Source organism: Plecotus auritus (genome assembly GCF_963455305.1).
Source record: "Plecotus auritus genome assembly, chromosome: 5".
Lineage (NCBI taxonomy): Eukaryota > Metazoa > Chordata > Mammalia > Chiroptera > Vespertilionidae > Plecotus > Plecotus auritus.
Window position 1 is genome coordinate 90,306,916 of NC_137776.1, and position 27,471 is coordinate 90,334,386.

Below are 27,471 nucleotides of genomic sequence, written 5' to 3' on the forward strand. Positions count from 1 at the left end.
AATGATTCAGTATGTATTGCAAAATGATGACCACAATAAATCTACTTAACATTCATCACCATACATACAGAATTTTTTTTTGTGATGAGAACTTTTAATATTTACTCTCTTAGCAACTGTCAAATATGAAATCCAGTATTACTAACTGTAATCCTTATGCTATATATTACATCCCTATGATTTATTTATTTTATAACTGGAATTTTTTTTTTTTTACTACCTTCACGGTTTCACCAACTCCCTTAGCCCCCAAATCACTAATCTGTTCTTTATATTTATGAGCTGGGGTTTTCTTTGTTGTTTTTAGATTCCACATAAAGTGAGATTATACAGTATTTTACTTAGTATAATGCCCTCAAGGACCATTCATGTTATTGAAAGTGGCAAGATTTAATTCTTTTTTTATGGCTGAAAAATATTTCACTGTGGATAAGTAATCTTGATTATTTATTCATTTGTCAGTGGACACTTAGGTCGTTTCCATATCTTAGTTCTTGTAAATGAAGCTGAAATGAACATGAGATGGATATATCTTTTTAGTATTATTGTTGGTTTTTCTGAGGAAAATATCCAGAAGTGGAATTGCTAGATCATATGGTAGTTCTCTTTATAATTTTTTTTTAAATATATTTTTATTGATTTCAGAGAGGAAGGGAGAAGGAGAGAGATAGAGACAGAAACATCAGTGATGAGAGAGAATCACTGATCATCTGCCTCCTGCATGCCCTACATGGGATCAAGTCCATAACCCGCACATATGCCCTGACTCGGAATCTAACCATGAACCTCCTAGTTCATTAGTGGATGCTTAATCACTGAGCCATGCCAGCCTGGCTCTATTTATAATTTTTTGAGGAACCCTTTTACTGTTTTCCATAGTGGCTACAACAATTTACATCCCACCAAGATTTCACATGTTCCTTTTCTCCACATTTTTGCCAATATTTATTTATCTTTTTTATAACAGCCATTCTAAAAGATGTGAGGTGATATCTCATAGTGGTTTTGATTTGTATTTCCCTGATGACTAGTGACGATGAATATCTTTTTATGTACCTATTGACCACCTGTATTTCTTCTCTGGAAAAATGCCTATTCAGATCTTCTGCCCATATTAAAATCAGATTGTTTGTTGTTGTTTTTTTACTATTGAGTTTATGAGTTCATATATTTTGGATATTAACCCTTTATCCGATATGATTTGCAAATACTATCTCTCATTTTATTTTGTTGATGGTTGTTTTTTTTGGTGCAGAAACTTTTTAGTTTGATGAATTCCCACTTGTTTATTTTTGCTTTTATTGCTTTCCTTTTGGTGTCAAAACCAAAAAAATTATCAACAAGAGCAATGTCAAGAAGCTTGACATTTTTATTCTAGGAGTTTTATGGCTTCAGGTTTTACATTCATGTATTTAATCCATTTTGAATGATTTTTTGTTTCCGGTGTAAGATAGTGGTCCAGGTTTATTCTTTTGCATGTGGTTGTCCAGTTTCCAAGGACCACTATTGAAGAGACTGTTCTTTTCCAATTGGATAGTCATAGTTCCTTTTTTGTAAATTAACCATATATACATGGGTTTATTTCTGGGCTCTCTGTTCTGTTCTATTGACCTATATGTTTTTATGCCAATACCATACTGATTTGATTACTATAGCGTTGTAATGTAGTTGGAAATCATCAAGCAGATGCCCCCAGCTTTGTTCATCTTCCACAAGATTGCTTTGGCTATTTAGGGTCTTTTTTAATTCCATAGACATTTTAGGATTGTTTGTTCTGTTTCTGTGAACAGTGTCATTGGAATTTTGATAGGGGTTGCATTGAATTTGTAGATTGCTTTGTGTAGTATGGAGATTTTAACAATATTAATTCTTCCAACCCAAGAGAACAGAATAATTTTCTACTTATTTGTGTTGCCTTATTTCTTTCATTTCGTCTTAGAGTTTTCATTCAGTGTACAGGTCTTCCACCTTCTTGGTTAAATTTATTCCTGGGTATTTTATTCTTTTTGATGCAATTGTAAATGGGATTGTTTTCTTTTTAAAAAAAATTTATATTGAATTTATTGAGGTGACATTGGTGAATAAAACTATGCAGGTTTCAAGTGAACAATTCTGTAATACATAATCTGTATAATTGTGTGCATTTCCCCCCCTACCCCCCCCGCCCAAAGTCAAGTCTCCTTCCATCACCATTTTTCTCCCTCTTTACCCTCTTCTGCCTCCCCCCATCACCCTTTCCCTCCGGCAGTCACCATACTGTTGTCTGTGTCTGTTTTATGTTTTTGCTTAATCCTGTCACCTTTTCACCCAGCCCCCAAACCCCCTCCTCTCTGACAGTTGGAAGTGTTTTCTGTATCTATGAGTCTGTTTCTATTTTGTTTGTTAGTTTATTTTGTTCATTAACTTCCACATCTAAGTGAAATCATGTCGCATCTGTCTCTGACTGGCTTATTTTACTTAGCATTATACTCTCTAGGTCCACCAATGCTGTAGCAAAATGTAAGATTTCCTTCATTTTTTATGGCCGAGTAGTATTCCATTGTGTAAATGTACCTCAGCTTTTTTTATCCACTCATATACTAATGCACACTTGGGGTGCTTCCAGATCTTGACCATTGTAAATAGCACTGCATTGAACATAGGGGTGCATATATTCATTCAAATTAATGTTTCATGCTTCTTTGGATATATTCCCCAAAGTGGAATTGCTGCGTCATAAGGCAGTTTCATTTTTAATTTTTTCAGTAAACTAGTTTCCACAGTGGCTGCACCGATCTGCATTCCCACCAACAGTACATAAGGTTCTCTTTTCTCCACATCCTCACCAACACTTGTTGTTTGCAGATTAATTGATGATAGCCATTCTTACAGATGTGAGATAATATTTCATTGTGATTCTAATTTGCATTTCTCTGATGATTAGTAATGTTGAACATCTTTTCATATGTCTATTGGCGATTTCTATGCACTCTTTGGAGAAATGTCTATTCAAGTCATTTGCCTATATTTTAATTGGATTGTTTGTGTTCTTGGTGTTGAGTTTTATAAGTTACTTATAAATTTTGGATATTAAGCCCCTTATCAGATATATCATTGGCGAATATGTTCTCCCATTCACAGGGTTGTCTTTTCATTTTGTTGATGGTTTCCTTTGCTGTGCAAAAGAGTTTTAATTTGATGTAGCCCCATTTGTGTCTTTTTTTCTTCTGTTTCCCTTATCCAAGGATATATATCAGAATTAGAATCATAGAGTGGGTAACATTCTCTGTAATCTTTGGCATAGTGTAGGTAAATTGGAGATTATGTGTTCTTTGTAGGTTGTTAGAACTTACAGATTTGGTAAAGATATCTGTGTCTGGTATCTTTGATGTGTGAGATTTTAAACTGCTTACTGTTTTCTTTCATTTTTGTAGGTCTGTATGCTCTGGTTCCTTTTGTATTTTTTATTGTTATTTTGTTGTGTTTTTTTTTTATATTCATATTCAGTCTTCTCAGAGGTTTGTGTGTTGTTAATTTTTTTAATCCATTAGTAATTTTGGGGTATAGTGAAGTTTTGTTTTGTTTTTAACCCGTCCCCCTCCCCCTCCATATTGTTTCCCTTGATTTTTTTTTAAGAGAAAGGGAGGGAGAAGGTGGAGAGGAGAGAGAGAAATGTGAGAATGACACATCTACTGGTTGCCTCCCGCAAGAGCACCAACTAGGTCTAGGGTTCTAACCTGCAACCGAGGTACATGCCTTTGACCTGGAATCAAACCTGTGATTTTTCAGTCCCTGGGCTGATGCTCTAACCAAACTGGCCAGGGCTGGTGCACTTCTGATTTTGGTTAAGTTTTATTCTTTTCATATGGATATCCAGTTGGCTCCTTGTCATCATATTGAAGAGACCTTCCTTTCCCCGCTGCTCTTTAGTACTATTTTGTTGTAAATAAAGTTTGTGTGGGCTTGTTTTCTGGGATTTTTCTCCGATTATAATAGTCTCTTGGTCTATCTTTGCCAATCCACACTGTCTTAATTATTTTTATCTTTATAATAAATTTTTTTATTTGATAGAGCAAATAATTTTATATTTTTAATACTTTCCATCATTTAAGTTTATGGCCTCTATAGTTCTATTACTTGAAGTTCTAAAGGGATGTAATTTAGCTCTGCTGACTTATGCTCTCAATTCTTCTTGTGTTGTACAATTTTGAATTGTGACCTTGTTTTCTGATAAGCGTTAGCTCTGGGAATCATCAGTAGTTTAGGTTAAGGATATTTTCCTTGAGAAATAATTCGTTTTTACTCAGGACTAATTGTTAATCATAATTTTTTACATTTGGGGTTCTATAGACAATAGATAGCATAAAATCAAACTTTAGACTCATGGGAGGGCAGCCCTTGTGGCTGTGGAGTTTCAGAGGAGACTTTTCTTTTTATCCAGATTTCAGGTGAAGGCAAAAAAAACTACTTTGATCTCATCCTGGGCTAGTGGGAGGTCCCCCCAACTCTCCATAGTCTACGTTTCACTAAGAATATTGCTATCCAGGATCCAGTGTTTTCAATGGAAAGTTTTAGTTCTGTATCTCACCTGGTTGAGCTCTTGCCCTACTTACTGTCTTACCCTTGTGTGATAAACCTAAACTGCTTATTCTTGCACAAGCCTTTCCATGGAAGTCCTAGCACAGTTTATACCCAAGTTCTTAAGTTTTCTGTTTCTTCCTTTCTCCATGCTGATTTCTTTTTCAGTTTATGCAATGAAAAGAATGCTTATTACATTTTATCCAGCATCTCTTAGAATTTTATTGCAGAGTTTTTAGATGATGTAGTCTGCCATATTATTGGAAAGGACAGTTGGTATTTTTTTTTTAATTCTTTATTGTTGAAAGTATTACATAAGTCTCCTTTTTCCCCCATTGACCTCTCCCCGGCCGCCCTCACCCCCCAGCACATGCCCTCCCCGCCCCTCCCCCCAGTCTGTGTCCATTGGTTATGCTCATATGCTATTGGTTGATCTCTTACCTCCCACCCCCTCCTTCCCTCATAGGTTGGACAGTCTGTTCGATGCTTCTATGTCTCTGGTTCTATTTTTGTTCATCAGTTTATGTTGTTCATTATATTCCACAAATGAGCGAGACCATGTGATATTTATCTTTCTCTGACTGGCTTATTTCGCTTAGCATAATGTTCTCCAGTTCCATCCTGTTGCAAATGATAAGAATTCCTTCTTTATTTTTCAGCAGCGTAATATTCCATTGTGTAGCTGTACCACAGTTTTCTAATTCACTCATCTGCTGATGGGCACTTGGGCTGTTTCCAAATCTTAGCTATTATAAATTGTGCTGCTATGAACATAGGGGTGCATATATCCTTTCTGATTGGTGTTTTTGTTTTCTTGGGCTATATTCCTAGAAGTGGGATTATTGGGTCAAATGGATGGAAGTTCCATTTTTAATTTTTTGAGGAAAGTCCATACTGTTTTCCACAGTGGCTGCACCAGTCTGCATTCCCACCAGCAGTGCATGAGAGTTCCTTTTTCTCTGCATCCTCTCCAGCACTTGTAGTTAGTTGATGATAGCCATTCTGACAGGTGTGAGATGGTACCTCATTGTCATTTTGATTTGCATCTCTCAGATGATTAGTGACTTTGAGCATGTTTTCATGTCTCTTGGCCTTCTGTATGTCCTCTTTCGAAAAGTGTCTATTTAGGTCCTTTGCCCATTTTTTTGATTAGATTGTTTATCTTTCTTTTGTTAAGTTGTATGAGTTCCCTATAAATTTTGGAGATTAAACCCTTATCGGAGATAACATTGGCAAATATGTTCTCACATGCAGTGGGGCTTTCTTGTTGTTTTGTTGATGGTTTCTTTTGCTGTGTAGAAGCTTTTTATTTTGATGAAGTCTCATTTGTTTATTTTCTCCTTAGTTTCCATTGCCCTAGGAGCTATATCAGTAAAGATATTGCTACGACTAATGTCTGCTATTTTGCTGCCCATGGCTGCTTCTAAGATTTTTATAGTTTCCCGTCTTATGTTTAAGTCCTTTATCCATTTTGAGTTTATTTTTGTGTATGGTGTAAGTTGGTGGTCTAGTTTCATTTTTTTGCATGTATCTGTCCAATTTCCCAACACCATTTATTGAAGAGACTGTCTTGCCTCCATTGTATGCTCTTGCCTCCTTTGTCAAATATTAATTGAGCATAATGGCTTGGGTCGATTTTTGGGTTCTCTGTTCTGTTCCATTGATCTACTAGTATATGTCTGTACTTGTGCCAGTACCAGGCAGTTTTGAGAACACTGGTTTTGTAGTATAGCTTGATACCTGGTATTGTGATCCCTCCAACTTTATTCTTTCTCAAGATTGCTGTAGCTATTCGGGGTCTTTTTTTATTCCAGATGAATTTTTGGAGAGTTTGCCCTAGGTCTTTGAAGTATGCTGTTGCTATTTTAATGGGGATTGCATTGAATCTATAGATTGCTTTGGGCAGTATGGACATTTTAATGGTGTTGATTCTATCAATCCATGAACACGGTATATTCTTCCATCTGTTTATGTCTTCCTCTATCACTTTTTTCAGCATCCTGTAATTTTCTGAGTACAGGTTTTTTCCATCCTTGGCTAAATTTATTCCTAGATTTCTTAATTTTTTTGTTGCAATGGTAAGTGGGATTGTTTTTTTTTTAGTTTCTCTTTCTGTGAGTTCATTATTGGTGTATAAAAAGCCATAGATTTCTTGGCGTTAATCTTGTATCCTGCTACATTGTCAAACTCATTTATTAAGTCTAGTTTTTTGATGGAGTCTTTAGGGTTTTCTTTGTATAATATCATGTCATCTGCAAATAATGACAGTTTTACTTCTTCTTTTCCAATTTGGATGCCTTTTATTTCTTCTTCTTGTCCGATCACTATGGCTAGCACTTCTAGTACTATGTTGAACAGGAGTGGTGAAAGTGGGCATCCCTGTCTTGTTCCTGTTTTTAGGGGAAATGGTTTTAGTTTTTGCCCATTGAGTATGATGTTGGCTATAGGTTTGTCATATAAGACATTTATTATGTTGAGTTATGATCCCTCTATCCTACTTTGTTGAGAGTTTTTATCAGGAAAGGGTGTTGGATTTTGTCAAATGGCTCGTCTGCATCAATTGATATGATTATGTAATTTTTGTCTCAATTTGTTTATGTGATGTATCACGTTTATTGATTTGTGGATATTGTACCAGCCTTGCATACCTGGAATAAATCCTACTTGGTCATGGTATTATCTTTCTAATGTAATGCTGGATTCGATTTGCTAGGATTTTGTTGAGGATTTTAGCATCTGTGTTCATCAGGGATATTGGCCTGTAACTCAGAAATCTGTAGTGTCTTTATCTGGTTTTGGAATTAGGGTAAAGCTGGTTTCATAGAAAGAGCTTGGAAGTGTGCCTTCCTCTTGAATTTTTTGGACTAGTCTGAAAAGGATAAGTTTTAGTTCTTCTTTGAAGGTTTGGTAAAACGCCCCTGTGAAGCCATCTGGCCCCAGGCTTTTGTTTGCTGGGAGTTTTTTGATGACTGCTTCAATTTCCTCCTTAGTTATAGGTCTGTTGAGATTTTTTGATTCTTCTTGATTGAGTTTTGGAAGGTCGTATTTTTTAGGAATATGTCCATTTTCTCTAGGTTGTTTAGTTTGTTGGAATAGAGTTGTTCATATTATTTGTATTTGGCCTGCCAGCAAGAGTAAGAATCTCAGTTTTGCCTGTCTGTTGTTACTCCTTAAAGCTCTAGTGATAAGCCTAAATGGGTTTTGTTAGAGATAATCTTTGTATATTTAGAGAAACTATTTCCAGTAAGTTAGATTCTCTGCAGATGTACTATCCCTTGTGCTTTAGAGATTCCTTCCCTAACTGGTCTTCTTGTAAAGTAAGAAAAACTAAAGGGCCAGTAATGCCTACAAAGAGACTAAAAACCATATAAACTTTAAAATTTATTCTATAGGCCATTTTATCATCTGCTTATTCAACAAACCAAATATTTATTTATTTACTTATTTATTTTTTAAATATATCTTTATTGATTTCAGAGAGAGAGGGAGAAGGAGATAGAAACATCAGTGATGAGAAAGAATCATTGATCGACTGCCTCCTGCACGCCCCACACTGGACATTGAGCCCGCAACCCAGGCATACACCTGACTGGGAATCAAAACGTGAACCATGCCAGCCAGGCTTGCATTATTTATTTTAGACACACAAATTTTAAATTGTATTCAGTCAAATATGTCACTTTCCTGTTAATTTAAATATATGAAAAAAACAATAATGCAAATGACTAATGTGGCAACAATATAAAATTACAAAAATATCATACTATCGTGAAAGCAGAATGCATTTGTAATTAAAGGTTTTCCTTATATCTTCATACTAGAGGCCTGGTGCACTAAATTCATGCACTGGGGGGGGGGTGGTGTGTGTGGAGAGGGGATGTCCCTCAGCCCAGCCTGCACCCTCTCCAATCTGGGACCCCTTGAGGGATGTCTGAGTGCCCATTTAGGCCCAATCCAGTGGGCCTAAATAATCCAGGACTGCTGGCTTCCAACTGCTCGCCTGCCTGCCTGCCTGATTGCCCCTAATTGCTTCTGCCTGCCAACCTGATCCCCCCAACCACTCCCCTGCCACCCTGATCAATGCCTAACTGCTCCCCTGCCGGCCTGTTTGCCCCTAACTGCCCTCCCCTGCTGGCCTGGTCACCCCTAACTGCCCTCCCCTGCAGGCCTGGTTGCCCCCAACTGCCCTCCCCTGCCAGCCTGGTTGCCACTAACTGCTCTCCCCTGCTTTCCTGGTCGCCCCCAGCTGCCCTCCCCTACTGGCCTGATCACCCACAACTGCCCTCCCCTGCAGGCCTGGTTGCCCCCAACTGCCCTCCCCTGCAGGCCTGGTCCCCCCCCAACTGCCCTCCCCTGCAGGCTGGGTCCCCTCCCCTGCTGGCATGATTGCCCACAACTACCCTCCCTTGCCAGCCATCTTGTGGTGGCCATCTTGTGTCCACATGGGGGCGGCCATCTTGTGTGTGGGACTGATGGTTAATTTGCATATTACCTCTTTATTATATAGGATTTATTATATGGTCTTTGAATTAATTTGCCTAAAGTTAGACAGTTTTTTAAGTACTGTGTAACCTGTGAAGTCTCTACTCTCAATAGTCATTGGATGGGAACAGCTGCCAATTTAATACAAGAGGAGAAAAGTCCAACAGGTTAAAAATCTGAAAGTGTATATAGCCTATCAGTATTGATTTCCTTTTTATTTTTCTTCTAGAAACATGATCAAGGACAAGTTCTGTTGGATATAGTCTTCAAACATCTTGATTTGACTGAGCGTGACTATTTTGGTTTACAGTTGGCTGATGATTCCACAGATAACCCAGTAAGTTTAAGCTGTTGTCTCTCATTTTAATTTTTCTCTGTCATAATAAGTTTTTTTCTGATTTATAATGTTCACTGTTTGAGTGAGTTTTAAAAAAAATTTAGTTTTACTGTGGTGATGTGATAGAAAGAGACTCGACTTTGGCTGGTCAACACAATGCAGTATACAGATGATGTATTACGGAATTGTACACTTGAAACCTGTATAATTTTATTAACCAATGTCAGCCCAATATATTTAATAAAATATTTTTAACTCAAAAGCAAGAAAGACAAAAAATATTAATTTGAATAATCAGAGGTAATTCTTTGCCTTTGTTCCTCATTTTCTTGATGACTTAATCTGTAGTTATTTCTGTAAAGTTTTTAAAAATTATAAGTCAGTCTTTATATATATAGTGCCAGTTTCTTTGTCTCAGACAACTAAGAAGTAAATCTAATTCATGCTTCTTGACTTAAAAAGAGAAAATTGGCCTCAAGATTAAAATGTTAATTTAATATTAAAATATTGAAGTAAAATATTTTAAAATATTAATGTATCTTGTAAATTAGCCTGCATTAAGGTGAAATTAGTTTTTTGTGGCATTTGTAGTGAGCTGTTTGTGTAAATTTTCCAAGTAGGAAGACTCAATGGAGGCCCTCACAAATGAGGAAGAGATTAAATGTCACAGCTCTATAGTTCTTGGGCAGTATTGTTTATTAGATTGTTATTAATTTCTCAGTAATTGCAATCATGATTCTTTGTATTGGAAAGATCACATCATAGAAATAGAAAATAGCATGTGTTGAATAACAGAAATTACGAATTTTTTGTAAATGTATATTGTTTCATCTCTTCGAGGGTCTCATTATATTTATCGGCCTTTTCTAGGATATTCTTAAAAAGCCTTATAACCGTGGTTTTGAATTCTATATCCAGTCGTTTGTTTTCCTCCATTTCTTTTGTTTGTGATCTGATTCTTAGACGCCGCATTTTCACTGCTTCCCTGAGTTGGTAGATTTGTGTGCTAGGTTTCCAATTTGGCCCAGTGGGTCTGCCTCCCCAGTTAATCTGAGGTGGACACTCTTGGTGCACACCTTTGTGGACTGTGTGTACAGCCTTGTTGTAATTAAGTCTTTATTGTTGTTGGTATCACTGGGAAGAATTGACCTCCAGGCCTGTTGGCTGTAAAGATCAGCTGTGTCTATGCTGGGAGAAGTCCGGTGCTGGAGACAGCCTTATAGGATTAGGCTTGCCAAATTGCAATAGCCTCTGTGCTCAGCTTGGATGGGGTGGAGTCTCAGTCTTGGCTTCCTGTCAGCCTTGCCCTTGCGCGCACGTGTGTGCCTTCAGTCCTCTGCTTTCCCGGCTCCCGATTCTCCGCCCAAGAGTCCAGACTCCCCCCACAAGAGCGTGGGTCCCCAGGGGCTCACCTGGAACTGGGGTTCACTGCAGTCAGAACTGGGGCTCACTTCAGTCAGAACTGGAGTTCAGTGCCGTCAGTAGCCTCTCACTCACTTCTGCTAGGGAAAGCCTGTGGCAGCCTCCGCAGCCTTTGTGCGCACTGGCGTGAGCGGACTTTCAGTCCTCCGCCTTCCCCGGCTCCTGAGTCTCCGCCCGAGAGTCCAGACTCCCCCCACAAGAGCGTGGGTCCCCAGGGGCTCGCCCGGAACAGGTGTTCAGTGCAGTCAGAACTGGGGTTCTGTGCGGTCGGGGGCTCCCTTCCCCCTTCCGCCAGAGAAAGTCAGCCAGGCTCTCAGCCGCCCTTCCTCTCTGCGCGCACAAAGACCCTTTGCCGTACCTCCAATTCTCTGTGAGCTTTTCTCTATCCTTCTAGTTGTAGAATTTTCACTCAGTCAGCTTTCCTGCGGTTCTGGATGGTGTCCGTTCTGTCTTTTAGTTGTAGTTTTGAAATTGTTGTGCGAGGCAGCAGTTTAGGTGTTTACCTATGCCGCCATCTTGGTTTCTTCCGTAAATGTATATTGTTATTCAGTGAGGTCTCTTACAAAAGAATATGATATCCTTTTGACTTGTACAAAAGAGTGACTATTTTGAAGGACAACTTTACGTGTAGTTTTAAAAAACTTGGAAGCTGAAAAATGGTTCTCTAAATCACTGCTTTAGAAATCAGTTTTACAAGGCCATATTGAAGGATGGCTGTCGACAAAATAAATAACTTCCTTGCCTTCGCCCTTGCCCTCCCCCTCCCCCTGGTCCTCATCCCCATAGCCAGGATCTTAGCTCTCTGAATAAATGGTTAGTAGGAAGTAAATATGAAATGTTAAATATTACTTATTTTTGGCATAATTTACTGATTTTTTAATTGAAAACAAAGATTTTATATGCCAAAATGTGTTCAAGAAGAACCTTTAGAGCACAAATGTTGTAAAGTAGTGTCTCCTCTCTGGTTGTCAATATGAAATATATCAAGACTTTGAAGATGTATAATGGACTGAGGGAAAGTTCTGGAAGTCATTCTTAAAAAGAGAAAGGAGTAAGAGACTAACTTTTATAAAATATCTATTGTGGACTAGTTAATAAACCAAATTATCACAATAATCGTATGAAAATATCATTAAAATTGTTTTGGTTTGTTTTTTTGTTAATCCTCACCTGAGGATACTTTTCCATTGATTTTTTAGAGAGAGAGTGGAAGGGAGAGGGACAGACACAGAGAGAGAAACATGGTTGCCTCCCTCACGTGCCTCACCCAACCAGGGCTGGGGATCAAGCCTGCAACTGAGGTATGTACTGGAATCAAACCGGATACCCTTCAGTCCACAGGCCGTCGTCGCTCTAGCCACTGAGCCAAACTGGTTAGGGCTAAAATTCTTCTAAAGATGGAAAACTAAGGCTCACAAACTTTTTAAATGACAGATAATTAAATAGCTGAGAAAGGACTTGAAATCATCTCCCTGACTCAAAATCCTGTATGCTCCCAATTGCAAAATGTTGCTTCCCAGGAAATGATGATGTAGATGTACAGGGCTTAGAAATGAACATATTGAGGAGAGGAGGTAACCATGTAATAAAATTACCAGCAGTGATCAGAAGGAATTTGATACTTAAGACTAGAAGAAGAAAAATAGGCTATTAAGATCTAGTTTCAGTTTTAGGGCCTGGTTTCAGTTTGGTAAAAAATTAGTATTTAAGCACAGTGTTTAATATGTTAGTAATTTGCACTCAGTTTGCCATCTTGCTACAGAAGCATTAACTATCGGCTTTTTAAAATGGGGATGCTTAAATATTTTTAAAGAACACAAATACACGATTTTAGGATGGTTCTATAAACTTACCTTTGAAGCAATCCATGGAACAATTATAGATATAAACATAAAAATAAATGAAACAAAAAATTTAGAGTCAGGGAACCAGAGTAGGATAGCTACTTGAAACTGGGTAACATAGTCTTGCCTCTGTTTCCAGATGCAAGGAGGCTGTTACTGCATAGAGCTCAAACCCCGCAACCCTGACTGTAGGAACTGAACTGTGTGACCTCCACGTTCATAGGCCAATGATCAACCACTGAGCCACACAGGAGTAGAGTTTTAATTGATGCTAAGTTAGTATCAGCTTAATACAGATTGCAATAATTTTAGGAAGTTATATTGAATCTTCATGATAACCACAAAGAAAAAAAATAGGTAAAATATACACAAAAGGAAATAAAAAGGAATCAAAACATTATCAAAAAGTCAACTGCTTCAAAGGAAGGCAGTTACAGAGGAAAGGAGGGAGACAAAATAGCTACAAGACATACAGAAAACCAATAGCAAAATGGCAAGTAAGTGCTTCCCCATCAGTAATTACTTTAAAGGCAAATGGTTTAAATCCCCCAATCAAAAGATATAGATTAGCAGAATAGATTTTTTTAAAAAAGGATCTAGCCATGTCCCAGTAGCTCACTTGGTTGGAGTGTCATCCTGATGTTCCAGGGTTGCGGGGTTTGATCCCTGTTGAGGGCACATACAAAAAGTATCCAGTGAATGCATACATAAATGGAACAGTGAGTCAGTGTTTCTCTCTCCCCCTTCCTCTCTCTCTTTAAAATCAATAAATAAAATGTTAAACAAAAATAAATAAAAAGAAAAGTAATTTTAAAAAATGGATCTAACTATAGGCTATTAGCAATAGATTAACATTACATCTGAAGATGCACATAGTTTGAAAAGTCTTTCTTTAGCATACAGTTTCTATGAGCTCTATGCAGTAACAGCCTCCTTGCATCTGGAAACAGAGGCAAGACTATGTTACCCAGTTTCAAGTAGCTATCCTACTCTGGTTCCCTGACTCTAAATTTTTTGTTTCATTTATTTTTATTTTTATATCTATAATTGTTCCATGGATTGCTTCAAAGGTAAGTTTATAGAACCATCCTAAAATCGTGTATTTGTGTTCTTTAAAAAAATTTAAGCATCCCCATTTTAAAAAGCCGATAGTTAATGCTTCTGTAGCAAGATGGCAAACTGAGTGCAAATTACTAACATATTAAACACTGTACTTAAATATTAATTTTTTTACCAAATTGAATCCTGAAAACTTAGTTGGATATTATCATTCCTGTTTTACAGATTAAAAAAATCAAGTTGCTGAGAAGCAATCACAAAATTAGTAAATGGGAGAGTGGTTCCAGGGGTGTACCTAATTCAATGAGGAGGTGGGGCAGACTAGAGATTTACAGGGTGGTGTTTGAGAGGAGGTATACTGAGCATAGAAGCAGCAGCCAGGTGGTCAACTGAATGGGCCATGTGTTAAGCAATTAGCACTGTTCACCCCTAATTGTAACATTAAGTATGAGTACTTGAAGTATAGAGGTAAACTAATTCCTGCAGACACCCCAGTGAAATGAAAAACACCTTTGCCCAAGAGATCAAATACCATGACCTGCTGTCAGCACAGATTATTTATCCTTCCCAATTATTGAAATCAGGCTGTGTATCATGTCTTTTCTCCACAAGGAGACAGACACATAAAGGATCCATAAAGCAGCTTACAGGGAGTCCTATATAATAAAGATGTAATATGCAAATGGTCGTTATGCTGTGAAGCGTAACAATCGACCGGATCACTGGATCAGTAGGAGGGTTGGGGCAGTGAGCTACAAGCGGGCGGCAGACAGCTACAGGAGGGGGCAGGGCAGCAAGTTGGGAGGGGGGTGGAGGGGGAGCTACACGAGGGCAGGGCAGCGGGCTGAGAGCTACTGGAGGGCAGCAGCGAGCTACTGGAGCACGAATTCGTGCGCAGGGCTACTGGTTTCAGCTATAAAATTAAGCAGTCCAAACAGACACCAACATTTGAGGAAAGCCAACAATATTTAAGAGATTTGCCCCAGTTAGCAAATTTTACACTTATGGAAATAGGAGAGCAATTTGTGAAAAAGGAAATAACAGTTCCAATCTTGAGGTTAATGTGGAGATGAAGTGAATTTTTACATGTAAAGGACTTAGAACAATGCTTGGAACATAGTAAGTGTTCAATAAACATTTAACAACAAGTAACAAGTTTAATCAGGCAATCACACAACCTTTTTTTCAAATGCTACATTTTGGAAGATATAAAATTAACTTGCAAACATGAAATGTTTTACAGAATTAAAAAGAGACTCTACCAAGGGAAAAGAATGAGCAATTGGTTTTGAAAAGACTATAAGTAGAACTCCATGCCTTAATTGAAACTTCTTCATGAATTGATAGAGTGGATGATGAAATACCCATTCCTATTAGCTATTTTTTACACTTGATCTTAGCTAAAAGGCCAAGAATCAATAGCTATTTTTTAAATTGATACATAATTGATATATAACATATTAGTTTCAGGTGTACAATGTAATGATTTGATATTTGTATATATCAGGGAATGATTACCACAATAAGTCTAGTTAACACTCATCACCACATGCAGTTACATTTTTTCTTGTGACGAGAACTTTTAAGATTTATTCTTAGCAACTTTCATATATAAAACTAGTGGCCCGGTGCACGAAATTTGTGCACATTAAAAGGGGATTAATTAGAGGAAATAATTTAATATTGCTATTTGCCCTTTCTCTATTATAGAAGTGTCAGAGATGAAAGAAAATTAGTAAAATGTATATGAAAACCTTCTTCCTGTCAGAGTCTGGGGCACACCATGGGACCCAGAGTGAAGTCCCCGCCCACCCACATGTGCCTCAAAATTTCGTGAGACCCAGACCTGGCCGGCCCCCCTCATTGGGATAGATCCAGACCTGGCTAGTCCCACCCTTGTCAAGCCCCGCCGGGTAGGGAACATATCCTCAGGTCCCCTGGCCTGGTGCCAGGACAGGGGGCATGGCCTGAGGGCCTCCAACCCAGACCGGGGTGGGGGGGCATGCCTTGAGGTCCCCCATCAAGCCCCACCAGGTGTGGGACATGGCCTGAGGTCCCCTGTCAAGCCCCGCTGGGTGGGGGGCACGGCCTGAGGTCCCCTGGCCTGGCACTGGGGCAGGGGGAGCAGCCTGAGGTCTGCTAGCCCAGCACCAGGATGGGAAGCGCACCTTGAGGTCCCCTGTCAAGCCCCACGGGGGCGGGGGAGGGTGTAGCCTCAGGTTCCTGCTGATTGCTTGTTAAGGCTCCTTAAGGGAACTTGGCCTCAGCTGTGTGTGCAGCCATCTTTGTGATGGAGTGATGGTTAATTAGCATATTCCCTCTTTATTAGATAGGATACTTTAATTATCATTAGTATAAAATGTTAACTGTATTCCCCAAACTATATATTACATCCCCAGAGTTACTTATTTTAACTGGAAGTTTGTATCTTTTGACCCCTTTACCCATGCCCTACCTTCCCATTTCTGGCAATGACCATTCTGTTCTCTGTATGAGTTCAGCATTTTGGTTTGTTTTTGTGTTGTTTTTTCGTTTTCAGATTGTACATGTAAATGAGATCATATGTTTTTTGTCTTTCTATGTCTTATGTATTTCACTTAATGTAATGCCCTAAGGTTTATCCAAGTTGTTACAAATAGTAAGGTTTCCTTTTTTATGGCTGAATAATATTTTATTTTTAATATATACCAAATTTTCTTTTAAGTGATGAACACGTGGTTTGATTACATATTGTGGTTATTGTAATTAATGCTTCAGTAAACATGGTGGCACATATATCTTTTCAAGTTCATGTTTTTGTTTCCTTTGGATAAATACCAGAAGTGAAATTGCTAAGGCATATGGTAATTCTATCTTTAATTTTTTGAGGGACCTCCGTACTGTTTTCTATAGTGACTGCATGAATTTACATTCCCACCAAGAGTGTACAAGATTTTCCTTTTCTCCATATCTATTGTTTTAGGCCAGTGGTCAGCAAACTCATTAGTCAACAGAGCCAAATATCAACAGTACAACGATTGAAATTTCTTTTGAGAGCCAAATTTTTTACACTTAAACTTCTTCTAACACCACTTCTTCAAAATAGACTCGCCCAGGCCATGGTATTTTGTGGAAGAGCCACACTCAAGGGGCCAAAGAGCCGCATGTGGCTCACGAGCTGCAGTTTGTTGACCACGGTTTTAGGCTAACATTTACTTATTGATTTTCTGCCTGGTTAGTCTACCCATTTATGAAAGTAGAAAATTGCAGTCCCCTGCTATTATGTAATGCTGTCTATTTCTTCCTTAGGTCTGTTAATATTTGTTTTACTTAGGTGCATAATTATTTACATATTTATATCCTCTTGTTGGATTTATGCCTTTATCCTATCTAATAAAAGAGTAATATGCAAATTAACCACCACTCTGCTACACCCACAAGCCATGCCCACCAGCCAATCAGGAGCAAGTATGCAAATTAACCCGACCAAGATGGCGGCTAATTTGCATAGCCAGGAGCAGAGTGAAGACTGAAGACAGCGTAGAAGAAGGAAGCCAAGCGTTGCAGAAGGGAGCAAAGTTGCAGAGAAGCAAGCAAGCGGGGCTGTGGAGAAGGGAGGGAAGAAGATGGGGTGGGGGAGAAGGGAGGGAAGCAGGCAGGGCAGGGGAGAAGGGAGGGAAGCAGACCGCCACAGGAAGCCCTATTGCAGGAATCTTGCTGCAATGGGCCTCCCGTCATTATATAATGACTTTTAAAAAATTGATTAGAGAGAGAGACAGAAAAACATTAATGTGAAAAAGAAACACTGATTGTCTCCTTCTCATATGCACTGACTTGGGATCAAACCCAAAACCTGGTTATGTGCCCTAGTGGGAATTGAACCCACCACCTTCTGGTGTATGAGACGATACTCCAACTAACCAATCCACACTGGCCAGGTCTATATGACTTTCTTCATCTCTTATTACACTCTTTTTCTAATGGTTTATTTTATTTTATGTAAGTATAGCTACCCAGCTTTCTTTTGGTTTCCATTTGCAAGGAATATCTTTTTCCTTCACTTTCAGTCTCTGTGTTCCTTACATCTGAAGGGAGTCTCTTTTTAGTAGTATATAGATAGGTCTTGGTTTTTTCTCCTTTCACCTACCCTGTGTTTTTTTATTGGAGAATTTAGTCCATTTACATTTAAAATAGTTATTGATAGGTATGCAATTATTACCATTTGTTAATTGTTTTCTTCCTTTGTGGTTTGATGATTTTTGTAGTGGTATATTATATTCCTTTCTTTTTTCTTTTTTTTTTTAATATATTTTATTGATATTTTACAGAGAGGAAGGGAGAGGGATAGAGAGCTAGAAACATCGATGAGAGAGAAACATCGATCAGCCACCTCCTGCACACCTCCCACTGGGGATGTGCCCACAACCAAGGTACATGCCCTTGACCGGAATCGAACCCGGGACCCTTCAGTTCGCAGGCCGACGCTCTATCCACTGAGCCAAACCGGTTTCGGCTATTCCTTTCTTTTTGTCTTTTGTGTATCTATTATTGATTTTTGCTTTGTGGTTCCATGAAGCTTACATAAAACAACTTGTGTTTTTAGCAGTCTTTTTAAGTTGATAATAACAAGTTTGAACACATCCTAAACTGCTGCAATTTTACTTCATCACCTTTTATGTATTTAATGTCACATTTTACATCCTTTTATCTTGTGTATCAAGTAACAAATTATTGTGGTTATATTTATTGTACTAGTTTTATATTTTAACCTTATTAGGGTTATAAGTGATTAACCCACCACCTTGACAACTTTATATTACTCTGAATTTTACTATATATTGAGATTTATACTTTAATATGTGTTCCTATTACTAATTTTAGTTTCAGTTTTTAAAGTTTCTTTAACATTTTTGTAGGCCAGTCTCATGGTGATTAACTCCTTGTTTTTGCTTTTCTGGAAAACTCTCTTAACTTCAAATCTGAAGGACAACTGCTGGATAAAGTATTCTTGCTTGGCACTTTTTTTCTGTCAGCACTTTTAATTTATCATGTAATTCCCTTCTGGCCTGTAAAGTTTCTACTGAAAAATTTGCTTATAGGCTTCAGGGGTTTCCTTTTTATATAACCAACTAGAGGCCTGGTGCATGAAAATTCATGTACCAGAGGGGGTGGGTCCCTCAGCCCGCCCGGCCTGCCCCCTCTCACAGTCCGGGACCCCTCAAGGCAGGAGTCAACCTGGCGATTAAGGGAAGGCGATGCCCCATCACACCTCTGCTGCTGCCACTGCCAGCAGCGCAAGCCTTGGCCGGCCCTGGTTACCTGAGCCTCAGTGGCCCTGGGCGGCTGGGCAGCTGCCATCTGAGGCTTGCCTGCACCTCAGACTGGCCCTGGGTGGCCAGGCAGCCGACATCTGAGGCTTGCTTGCACCTCGGGCCGACCCTGGGCGGCTGGGGGGCTGAAGGGACTGGGGGACTCTGGAGGCAGGTGCGTGGAGTGGCCGCCCCTCCTGGGGGTGGACCCGGCCTTGCCCGCATGCCTGCTGCCCCAGCGGGGCTAAGGGGACTGGACAACGCCATCTTGTGGCTGTGGGCGCTGACATCTTTGGGGGTGGGGCAGTCAATCAGCATATTTCCTCCTGATTGGCTGTGCATCACCATCTTTTTGACGGCTTGAGGGTCAATTAGCATATTTCCTCTCTATTATATAGGATTGTTTTTTTCTTGTTACTTAAAGATTCTCCACTTGTTTTTACCTTTTGACAGTTTAATCATAACATGTCTTAGTGTGATCTCTTTGGGTTCTTCATCGTTGGAACTCTAGGATTCTTGGATCAGGATATCTTAATTCTTTCCACAGGTTAGGGGAGTTTTCAGCCATTATTATTATTATTTTTTCGACTCCTCCTCCTCCTCCTCCTCCTCCTCCTCCTCCTCCTCCTCCTCCTCCTCCTCCTCCTCCTCCTCCTCTCTTTCTTTTTTCTACTTCTGGGACCTATGATATGAATTTTGGCCTACTTGATGTTGTCCCATAAGTCCTTTAAGCTATTTCACTACTTTTTAAAAATTTTTATTTTGCTGTTCTGATTCTAGTGTCCTGTCTTCAAGTTCATTGATTTTTTTCTTCTTCATTTAGTCTGTTGTTGAACCCATCTATTGTATTTTTGAGTTATTATGTTCTTCAGCTCTGTGGCTTTTATTTGGTACTTTTTAATATTTTCTGTCTATCTCTTTGTTAATTCTCATCATGTCCATCCTTTTACTGATCTCGATGAGCATCTTTCTGACTTATTTTGAACTCTCTGTTAGGTAAATCACTTATCTCCATCTTATTAAAGTCTTTCTCTGAGGATTTTCTTGTCCTTTTGTTTGAAACATATTTCTCTATTTCTTCATTTTCCTTGACTATCTTTGTTAGTTTCTGTGCATTAGATGAAACAATCACCTCTCCATTTTGAAGGAAATTAGCCTTATCTTTTCAACCTTCTTTTAGGGGTTGGCTGTTTCTCAAACCTTTGTAATTACTCAAGCAGCCTATTTTTAGTGGCTACTTCCAGAAGTTAAAGGTATGCTAAGACCTGCCATTGTCCTAAAGGGGAAACATTCATTTAATGCCTAGATTCAGGCTAATTGGAATCTAGACTTTTAGACAGCAGCTTTTAAAGACTGTGAATATATCTCTTTCAGGAGAAAATCAGGAAACAGGTATTCCTGTCTTTTTTTCTCTGTACTGACCCCTAGGGTGGGATAGATATTTAAGAACTTGTTTTGTTTGCTACTTTCCTTTTAAACCAGGAACTGATCACTAGACCCACAATACTGAGGGATGTGTCCTCTGGGCAACAGACACAAAAGTCAAGGCTCCCCAACTTTATATACAAGCTCCTTTCTCAGAGATACCTCCAAGCCCATTATAGTGGCAACCAACTTCACATCACTTTGTATCTCATACCAGGTGGCTCTGTGCAGGACACTAGCAGTGATTGAACATGGTCTATACCAGAGCTCTTCCGAAGTGGCCCCAGAACCAAACCACTTGGTGATGAGTTTCAGATCACATCAGATACCCAAAGGGAAAACTTGGCAGATACAATAGCCCCACTAAAGTAAATCCTCTGTGGGTTCAGCCCCTGCACTACAGCTTCTCCTTTGTAGTCATGTCCAGTTCTCACAAGCAATCAGTCTGAGGGTCAATCCTTACCATTGCCAAGCCAACAGCAATTAAGGCTGAACTACAATAGGAAAGCACACACAAGGGACACACTGGAGCATCCAGCTCAGGTAACTAGGGAGACCACACCACTGGGCCTAAAAGGACACCTACTACATAAGGCCCCTCTGCCAGGACCAGGCGATATAGCAGCTCTATCTAATACACAGAAACAAACATAGGGAGGCAGCCAAAATGAGGAGAGAGAGAAACATGTCCCAGTATGAGAACAGAACAAAACTTAAGAAAAAGAACTAAAAATAGAGACAAGCAATTTACCACATGCAGAATTCAAAACACTGTTTTCAAGGATGAAGATGTCAATAAATTTAGGGAAAAGTAGTGAACTCAGAACTTCAACAAAGAAATAGGAAACATAAATATGGAGATAGAAAACATAAAAAAAGAACTAGCCAGAAATGAAGAATACATTAGAGGAAATCAACAGGAGATGAAGCAGAGGATCAAATCAGAGATTTGAAGGATAAGGAAGCAGAAAACACCCAATCAGAACAGCAAAAAGAAAAAAGAATTAAAAAAATGAGGTTAGTTTAATGGGTCTCTAGCACAACATCAAACATACCAACATTTGCATAATAAGGGTATGAGGAGAAGAGGGAAAACAAAGAATTGAAAACCTGCTTGAAGAAATAATGATGGAAAACTGCTCTACCCTGGAGAAAGAAATAGACATACGAGCCCAGGAAGCACAGAGTCCCAAATAAGATAAACCCAAAGAGGCCCACACCAAGACATATCATAATTAAAATGCCAAGGTTTGAAGACAGAGAACATCTTAAAAGCAAGAGAAAAGCAGCTAGTTACCTACAAGGGAGCTCCCATAAGACTGTCAGCTGATTCCTCAACAGAAATTTTTCAGGCTAGAAGGGATATTAGCATGAAATATTCACAGTGATGCAAAGCAAGGACCAACAAGGAAGGCTATCACTTAGAATTGAAGGACAGATAGAGCTTCTCAGACAAGAAAAAGTCAAAGGAGTTCATTACCACCAAACCAATGTTAAAGAGACTTCTTTAAGAAGAAGGGGAAAAAAGATAAAAAGTATGAATAACAAGATGGCAATAAGTACATACCTGTTGGTAATTATATTAAATATAAATGTATTAAATGCTTCACTCAAAGAATAGGATAGCTGAATAGCTAAGTAAATAAGACGTATACATATGCTATGTACAAGATCCGTACAGAATGAAAGTAAAATATATTTAGGAAATTTTAAAAAGCTAAAGTAGCAATACTTTTATCAGACAAAATTGCCTTTAAAACAAAGTCTATAATAAGAGACAAAGGAGGACCTAGAATTTTACTTCTGGGTATTTATCCAAAGAAACACAACACGCTAATTCAAAAAGACATAATGTATCCCTATGTTCATTACAGCATTGTTTACTATTGCCATGATGTGGAAGCAGCCCAAGTGTCCATAAATTGACAAATGGGTAAAGAGGAAGTTATACATATATACAATGGAATACTAGTATTACTCAGCCATAAAAGTATGAAATCTTGCCATCTGCAGCAACATGGTTACACTTAGAGGGTATTATGCTAAGTTAAATGAGTCAGACAGAGAACAACAGATGGCATGTGATTTATATGTGGAATCTAAAACATAAATGAAATAACAAAAACACTCATGTACACAGAATACTTTGGGGGTTGCTAGATGGGAGGGGGTTTGAGGGATGGGCGCAAAAGGGAAAGAGATTAAGATGTGCAATTTACCAGTTATAAAAACAGTCACTAGGATATAAGGTACAAAATAGGGAATCCTATATAATAAAAGCCTAATAGCTAAGTATCCGGTCATCCAGTGGGTCGTTCAACCAATCAAATTGTACAATGCTAATGATATGCTAAGGATGCTCAACTGCTCACTGTGACATGCACTGACCACCTGGGGTCAGACAGTTGACTGGTCATCCAGTCGCTATGACGTGCACTGACCACCAGGGGGCAGACGCTCCGACTGGTAGGTTAGCTTGCTGCTGGGGGTCCGGCCAATCTGGACTGAGCAAGATGGGCCAGACATGACCTGGAGACCTCCTGTGGTCACTCCCCAGCTGGCCAACCTCACTCATTCCTCCCCAGCCCCGATCATGCACTGGTGAGATCCCTTGGCCTGGCCTGCACCTTCTTGCACTCTGGGGCCCCTTGGGGAATGTTGGAGAGCTGGTTACAGCTTGATGGCAGAATGACCAGTCATTATGATGTGCACTGGCTATCAGGGGGCAGATGCTCAACGCAGGAGCTGCCCCCCTGGTGGTCAGTGCGCTCTCACAGGGGGAGCTTTGCTCTGACCGAAGCCGGGCTCACGGCTGGTGAGCGCAGTAGCAGTGGCGGGAGCCTCTCCTGCCTCTGGTAGCACTAAAGATTTTCTACTTTCAGCTTAGGCCCGCTCCCCGGGGGTTGTAGTGGTCGTTCAGGGAGGGATGTGGGGTGCCATGAGGCAGCCTCACGCAAGTCACTGACGCTGCAAGTCCCTACCTCTCTCTCTGAGAGGTCAGCAGTTCAGCCCTCCTGGCATGCTGCGTGTGCAGTCTGGCGTCCAGTAGAGCCTTTGGTCATTATGGATGTTACGGATCCTGGGTTTTTATATAACAGGATTATTATTACTTTCTTACTGTTCATAATTTATCAATTAAACTTTATCGTTGCCCTGGCCAGCATGTCTCTGGATAGTGTCAGCCATGCACCAAAGAGTCTCAGGTTTAATTCCTGGTCAAGGGCATGTACCTGGGTTGCAGGTTCAATCCCCATCCCTGATTGGGTTGCATGGGGGAGGCAACCAATTGATGTGTCTCTGACACATTAATGTCTCTCTCCCCCTACCTCCATCCCTCCCTTTCAGTCTCTCTAAAAATCAATGGGAAAAAATCCTTTGGTCAGGATTAACAAAAATAAATAAATAGACTTTATTATAGACTAGAGGCCCGGTGCATGAAATTCATGCACTGGGGCTGAGGGGGTCCCTCAGCCCGGCCTGTGCCCTCTTGCAGTCCAGGACCCCTTGGGCGATGTCCACCTGCCGTGGAGGCGGGAGAGACTCCTGTACTGCTGCTGCTCTTGCCAGCCATGATCCTGGCTTCTGGTTGAGCGACACTCCCTCTGTGGGAGTGCACTGACCACCAGGGGGCAGCTCCTGCATTGAGCATCTGCCCCCTGGTGGTCAGTGCACGTCATAGCGACTGGTCGTTCCGCTGTTCGGTCAATATGCATATTAGAGTTTTATTATATCGGATATGTATAGGAAAGAACATCTATAATAATAAAAGCATAATATGCTAATTAGACCAGATGTCCTTCCAGACAACCTTCCAGACGAAGCTGGGGCTGCAAGGGAAGCCCAGGTGCCTGCCGGCAGCCAGAGGGAAGCCCGGGTCCCGGTGACCAGAGAGAAGCCGGTGCCGGCAGCTGGGGGAAGGAAGGCCTACTCTAACACAAATTCATGCATCGGGTGTCTAGTAGTACATATAGCAGGCTCAGTATTATCTATTGATTCAGGCATCCAATGGGATCTTGGAACATATCCCCTGTGGATTACGGGGGGTGCCTACTGTAAAAGTGAAAGAAGCTAGACAGAAACGATCACCTATGGTATGATTGTATTCATATGAATGTCCCAATCAGGCAAATTTATAGAGACAGTAAGTAGATTAGTACTTGCTAGAGGCTGTTGGTAGTGCAGTATTGGGACTGACTGCTAATAGAAATGGGATTTATTTTGGGGATGATGCAAATATTCTGACATTTAGTGTTTATGGTTGTACAACATAATATACTAAAGTGCACTGAAGTGTACATTTTAAAATAGTGAATTTTATATTGTGTGAAATATATCAAGGGCTGTAAAAAACAATACTTGGTCTGTAGTGATACGCATTTTACAGTTTGATAAATATTGCCAAGTTATCCTACATTGAGGTGGTATAATTTATATTCTCAGAAGCTATGTATGAGTGCTGTTTTCCTCACATTCTTGCCATTGTGGTTTGTCATTAAACAAACCAGTACTACTATTGAAAAATGATAACCTAATGTAGACTATTATATTTCTCTAATTAGACCAAGATAGAGTATCTTTTCATATACTGAAAAGCCACTTATATTTCCTTTCCCATAATCTTTCCATTCTTACCTATTGTCTGTTTTTTTATTAGTGTTGGTTTTTTTTTCTTATTGATTTGTAGAACAGTTTTATATGTTATCTTTTTTCCCACGTTTTTCTTTCAACATAATGGTGTGTTTTTACTATGAGCACCATCTTTACTGTCTAATAGTGCTCATTATAGCATTGCTCCATCTTGTTTTAAGCCAAAATCCTAAGTCCTATCTCAGTGACATCATTGATGAGGTCTCTTCAGTTTTCTGGTGCTTATCATTGTACTCCTTCTAAGCTGTGTCAGCTTAACACATCTATCTGTAAATGTGTTTGTATATCTGATAATAGAATATTTTGAGGGGAACGCAATGAGGAAGGAAGGGTTTGCATACAATCATTGATCCCAAATTTTGATTTTAGACAAGTATTAAAATGAAAGTAATTTATAACTTTTTTCTCTAAAATGTGAAAAACAAAATCAGTACATTAATACATAGATGTGTGCCCTGGCCAGTGTGGCTTGGTTGGCACAAAAGGTGGCAGGCAAATGCCCAGGTTGCGTGTGCAATCCCTGATCATGGTGCATGTGGGAGGCAAATGATCAATGTTTCTCTCTCACATTGATGTTTCTCTCTCTCTCCCTCCCTTCTTCTCTGTAAAATTTGTTAAAATGTATTCTTGGTGAGGACTTTTTTTTTTTAAAGTGTAATGAGAGAATTTAATGTTCCTTGCCTGTTTTTGGAAAATAACTAAGTAAATAGGAGCTTTGTGACATACTTTTGATAGGGTGGTCAGTGAAGACCTTTCTGAGGAGGTTGCATTTAGGCGGAGACACAGGTATTGAAAGGAGTCAGCAATGGAGAAGCTGGAGAAGGATATTCTGTGCATTAAGGAAACGTGGAATGGCATCTTTGAGTAGCAGAAAGGAGGCATTATAGCTGGAGCTTAGTAAATTGGGGTAGAAGAGGTAAAGAGACAGTGCTAAGGGCTTTGGACCTTGCATTGAGAAATGATCAAGAGTATTAAGCAAAGGAGTGACATTATGCTTGAAAAGACTACTTTGGCTTCTAGATGGAGGATGAGGGTGGTAAGAAAAGAAACAGGGACAGTAATTAAGAGGCCGTGGCCAGAGCCATACCAGAAATAAGGATGGTGGCAAACTAGGTGAAGAATTCTTAAATTCTAGGTATGGTTTAAAGGTAGAGACAGCCCAGCATGGCTCAGTGGTTGAGCGTTGATCTATGAACCAGGAGGTCAGGGTTCGATTTCCTGTCAGAGTACCAGTCTGGGTTTCGGGCTCAATCCCCTAGGAGGCATGCAGGAGGCAGCTGATCAATGATTCTCTCTCATCATTGATATTTCTATCCCTGTCCTTCCTCTCTGAAATCAATAAAAAATATTTTTTAAAAACCAATAAAGGTAGAATCAGCTGGATTTGATCTGTTGGGTGCTAGGGATAATGGAAAGAAAAGATACAGATTTTCCCAGCCAATTGTTACTAAAATCTTTTTAAGTACTCTTCATGGAATCAAGTATGGGATGTAAGGATTATAAATAATGATACATAAGCTTATATTTGTGTATTGCTTTGAAAATACTGCCACATCTATAACCTCATTTTGGGTTTTTAAATTTTTTTAAATTGAAACTTGTTGGCAGTTCAGATATTTTCTGAGGTCAGTTCGTTTTTCTAAAATAGGTCTTAACTGGCATTCAGAAGTATTGAGGCTACTTAAAATTCTCACACACAAAAAAGCAGTCCTTCCAAAAACTAAACATTATCCTTTTCAAAATTAGTGTGTGTTTTTTTTTTGGGGGGGGGGGAGTGGGGGAGGTGTAATTTATTTTTTAAGGAATGGGGTAGAAGTTACAAAATTTTTCATAATTTTTTAAATGTTCCAGACTATTACATAATACAGTTAAATTAACAGAATTCATATTAGTTGCAGTGATTATTAAACATTTTTACTTTTGGAATAGAGGTTATTGCACACGGTATAATTTGATGTAAAATTAAAATAAAAATCTTAAAGCTACCACCTATATATATATATTCAGTACTTTCTAGCATAATTTTGTTATATACGCTATGATAATCTGTAAATTAATGACTTTTTCCCTATGAGGCCTTTTCAGAAATTCAGTTTTTAGCATTAATCTTTAAATAGAACCGATTTGCATGAATCAGTGTATTCTTCAAGGAAAAATGAAATCAATCTTATTTATTTTTCAGAGGTGGCTGGATCCAAACAAACCAGTAAGGAAGCAGCTAAAGAGTGAGCATACATGTTTACTTCATGTTTTGTAAGTGTACTTTATAAAGATGCAGGATTAATATAATCTGATTAATTAGAACTGCTTTTATTAATTCTAGGAGGATCTCCTTACAGTTTGAACTTCAGAGTCAAATTTTTTGTAAGTGACCCCAACAAGTTACAAGAAGAATACACAAGGTGAGTTT

The 27,471-nt window shown here is 39.2% G+C and overlaps 1 protein-coding gene across 3 annotated transcripts in view; it reads left to right on the forward strand.

The window, feature by feature from the left end:
* The window catches only part of PTPN4 (protein tyrosine phosphatase non-receptor type 4), a 238,741-nt gene that overhangs the window by 74,519 nt on the left and 136,751 nt on the right, over positions 1–27,471 (forward strand). For 2 of the 3 annotated variants that reach the window (XM_080669872.1, XM_080669870.1), the window contains 3 exons: positions 9,269–9,376; positions 27,244–27,286; positions 27,385–27,463. In XM_080669872.1, coding sequence (XP_080525998.1) covers positions 9,269–9,376; positions 27,244–27,286; positions 27,385–27,463 — 230 coding nt within the window. Of the gene's footprint in view, positions 1–9,268; positions 9,377–27,243; positions 27,287–27,363; positions 27,464–27,471 lie in introns of all 3 variants that reach the window. The other variant, XM_080669871.1, reaches the window with a different exon arrangement.